The following is a 3,849-nucleotide window of genomic DNA, read 5'->3' on the forward strand; positions in this document are numbered from 1 at the left end:
TTAACGTAAACTACAAAAATAAAAATAAAAATACAAAATATCAATATGCAATCAAAATCTATGTAATAAATCAAGTTCCATAACAGAAATCCAAGTCCATGGAAATAAAATATATCATAAGGAAACACAAATGCAGAGGACTTACAAAATGAGGTAATGATCCAAGGAGATTCCATTTTTAGCCTTTTCTTCCACTGAGGATACATGACGACGAGCTTGTCTTAATTCTTTAACATTGCCGCCAGAGCCACACTGTTGAACCTTTTCTTGTGATTGCTTTTCAAGAAGAGAGATCAGTCTATGAAGGTCACTGGCTGCTTGTTCATAGTCTCTAATTGTTTCATGAAAGGTGGCTCTTCTAGAAACTGCCTGCATAAGAACTGGGCCAATCAGGCACAAAATTACCAATAAAGAGAAGCTTACAAAAGGAAGGGGTTTGGAAAGAATCCATGTAGAAAAGAGAAATTGATAATGCTCATAACTATTGCATTGTGAAAAAGCTACTTACCTAGCAGCTATTCCTGAGTAAACATCAGCAGGTTTTTCTCCAGCAACCAAATTGACAGTAGTTGCTCCCAACTGAAAGAAAAAAATCCATCAGAGAAGCCAGAGAAAGGCAACAAAACAGGAAACAAATTTTTTTTTTTTGGGTCATGAATGGATAAAAAGTTTACATTTTTTCTTAGCTCCAATGAAATGAAAGATGACATTTCTCTGGCTATATTTCTCCATTTACTTTGTTTCTAACTGTTGCTAAATTTCGTAAAAGCAATGAATATTTAACGAACTTTCATAACCAATGGTCTCAACTTCTTATACAGTTATTAAAAGCTTATGGGATTGTTGATTGATTGGTGAAGTGAACAAAAGCTTCAATGACCTTGGACAATTGGAAAAAAGAGCTACTGAGCAAAGGAAAGATCCACACAGTTAAACTATTAATGAAAATTCATGGAGAAAATTTAGACTAGAACCAGTAGTACCCATTAAGCCTTAATTATTCACTACAGAGACAAGATAAAATAAAAAATAAAATCACTATATATAGATATCAAAAGATGCAAATAAAAATGCAACATAATTTGTCTGCGTGGTTTGGAAATTAAAAATTTCAAATTACCTGTTTGGCACTTCACTGATCAAGATACTCACAGTTTAAGCTTCAGAGTGGGATAGTTTCGACTTCTAGCTGCAGCATCTGCTATTCACCTGGCAATGAGGTCAGTGCGATGGAAAATAACATTCATGTTTTTGTTAGGATTTATAAATCTGATTAAATCACAACCTCACAACTAGTAACACAATAATCTCCTCAGTCTTTTTGTCTCGGAGAAGCACATTACTGGCTCAAGATGCGAGGACTAAACACTAATGGTGAAACTTTAAATGCTGATAAAGTGGAACATGTCTCTCAATGTTCGTAAAATATAGGTGATTTATATTTGCAAGTGATAATTTTAGGACCACAAAGTCATAGAAGTTGATCAATGATCAAATCCATACCACCGTTAATTGCTTGTTGAAGTTGATCAATGACCTAATTGTTTATTGATAAAAAAAAATCCCAATCCAAGTATACATTGAACTGTGCTTGTGTGTGTATGTGATGTATAATGTATGGTTGAGAATAAAATCGAAGAGAATACATAAATATAATATCATACTGAAGATGGGCAGGTTTGCCACATTGAGCACAGGATAAGGTATCTGATCCACCAACCATCACTGCACAAATCAATTCATATCACAGAACAACGTTATTATATCACTGCACAAATCAATTCATATCACAGAATTGATTAATTATTGACCAGTCATGAAAAAAAGGAACAGCTGAGCCAGTGCATATATTTTGCGAGAGTTCCTAACACCTTAATGAAAATCAAAATCAAAGAGAGATGAGAGAGGAAAGAGGAGAATCAACCAAAAAAAGGGAGCTAGTATAAACAAAATTTCTTACGTCAATAGCAGAATAAGTAGAGGTCCAACTTATCAACATTAGGTAAGTTCAGTCACCCTTATCTAAAACTTACAACAGCATATCCTATCAGAAAGGGCATTGCTTCATGTCTCAAACCACTCTTCAAGTAACCATTTCTCGAAAACCCCACATTATCTGATCGAAATTGTTATTTCTGTGAATGTAAAGCCAAAAAGTCCCTACTATCACCCCAATATATAATTAGGATATCCTTAGTTCATCATTAGACGAAAAAATGGTTTTCATAGCTTGAACGGCTGGACAAATGACAGAATATTGGTGATTGAATATGGCTTTCCTAAATTTGATTCAGCTCCAAAGGTCAAAAGAAAATCAATGATAAACATTTGGAAAACCAAAATATTGGAAGCACATAGTAAATGAAGTTATGGACAAATTCTAACCCCATGCTACTCAAATCAACAAAATAACAATCGGTCCAAACAGACAACAAACCTGTTTGGTGCAGCTTTTTTCAAGCAGAAAGTTAACAATTACAAACCATAAGTTAAAAGCATTTCCTCCTCAACTTCGTAATTGTCAGTTTTTTCAGCTAATTTAAGTTGTTTTTGCCTCACATGTTGTATAACCAAACACTCTACAACAGATTCACAATGTAAAGAGGAAAAAAAACAAAAAGCAACTCCAATAAGCTTCACCGGGGGGGGACAAAGCAATCCAAATGACTAAATTAAGGCCATTCTAGTATTAAGTTAAATGCATTATCCTCAAGAAAGAACCGAAAAAGAAAGCCACATTAATGCTAGACAAGAGGCAAAAACAAGGAAAGACAGACAGAAAATCATGGTAATTCTTTACTTTACCTTATCATTGACATTTGCATCTTTGAACCTCTGAGTGTAAATATACCGTCCAGGAAAAACAATATATTGCCAACCCCCAATCTACTCAAAATTACCAACAACAACATACCAGATCATAAGTTAAATAAACAAAAATCAAAATAATCACAAGGTTACTCAATTACAAAGGTAATAATACTAAAAACAGAAACATCCAAATAACATCAAAACAATCTAACTAGCATAGACAACAAGAATTGGTATCATATGGATAACCACAAAATTAACTCTAAAACACAAATTTCCAAAAATTTACATCTGGGTCATGACAAGATCACCCTAAAACTTACTCTAACGAGGTAATTAACAGTTTTAAAAATTGAGGCTCTATAGCACTTTAACGATTTTTTATACAAAATTAATAAATAGTTCGATTTTTTATTCAAAATTAATAAATAGTACACAGATAAACTTTATTCTCAGACTAAAGTTAAAACCAATCATATTTTTCTTGAAAAGTGTAACTTTTTTACTTGAATGTAAAAACTTAAGGGGAAACAAAGGTTTTATATGCTCAAAAGAACAAACGAAGGTTTTATATGCTCAAATGAATTATGAAAACCAGAGAAACTCACATTATCTTGATCAATTTCTGTGACCGTATCATCCAATTGAACATCACCTAGACCAAAGTCTCTGCAAGCCTGTTGAAGCTCATCAATCGTTATATAACCACTACCATCCTTGTCAAAGAAAGAGAATGCTGTGATCAAATTCTCTTCTCTATCCATCTTATTTATGTGCAACGTAGCAGCAATAAATTCACCATAGTCAATTGTTCCACTGTTGTCAATATCTGCCTGTCAAAGTTCCTCATTTAATGGAAAATTTAACTAGACAATCAATTGAAAATGAAAAAAAATAAAACTATAAACTTCTGCATGATAAATCTATTTACTGCATTCATAAGGGCCTTGATCTCAGCCTCCATTAGTTCAGAGCCTACTCTTTTCAAGCCTACTCTTAATGGAAAATTTAACCAGACAGTCAATAACCCAATAAATT

At 33.2% G+C, this 3,849-nt stretch overlaps 1 protein-coding gene across 2 annotated transcripts; it reads right to left on the minus strand.

The window, feature by feature from the left end:
- LOC145790256 (calcium-dependent protein kinase SK5-like) lies at positions 1–3,634 on the minus strand. Of its 2 annotated transcripts, XM_082868036.1 has the most exons (5): positions 3,420–3,630; positions 2,806–2,886; positions 1,665–1,725; positions 505–1,209; positions 1–365 (listed from the first exon to the last, which is right to left on the minus strand). In XM_082868036.1, exons 1-3 carry the CDS (start codon positions 3,573–3,575, stop codon positions 1,723–1,725), a joined length of 240 nt encoding a protein of 79 aa, XP_082724162.1. In that variant the 5' UTR covers positions 3,576–3,630; the 3' UTR covers positions 1–365; positions 505–1,209; positions 1,665–1,722. The 2 variants fall into 2 exon arrangements, with proteins under 2 accessions (XP_082724162.1, XP_082724161.1); XM_082868035.1 differs by having other exon boundaries at positions 505–1,725; positions 3,420–3,634.
- Between the last annotated feature and the right edge of the window lie 215 nt (positions 3,635–3,849).

Source organism: Camellia sinensis, chromosome 5, assembly GCF_055761805.1.
Source record: "Camellia sinensis isolate YWXY chromosome 5, ASM5576180v1, whole genome shotgun sequence".
NCBI lineage: Eukaryota > Viridiplantae > Streptophyta > Magnoliopsida > Ericales > Theaceae > Camellia > Camellia sinensis.

Coding starts and splice junctions, on each gene's coding strand:
- LOC145790256 (XM_082868035.1), bottom strand. CDS start 3,575: ATGGATAGAGAAGAGAATTTGATCACAGCATTCTCTTTCTTTGACAAG. Junction 2,887..3,419: donor CAGAAATTGATCAAGATAAT/GTGAGTTTCTCT, acceptor AATTTTGAGTAG/ATTGGGGGTTGGCAATATAT.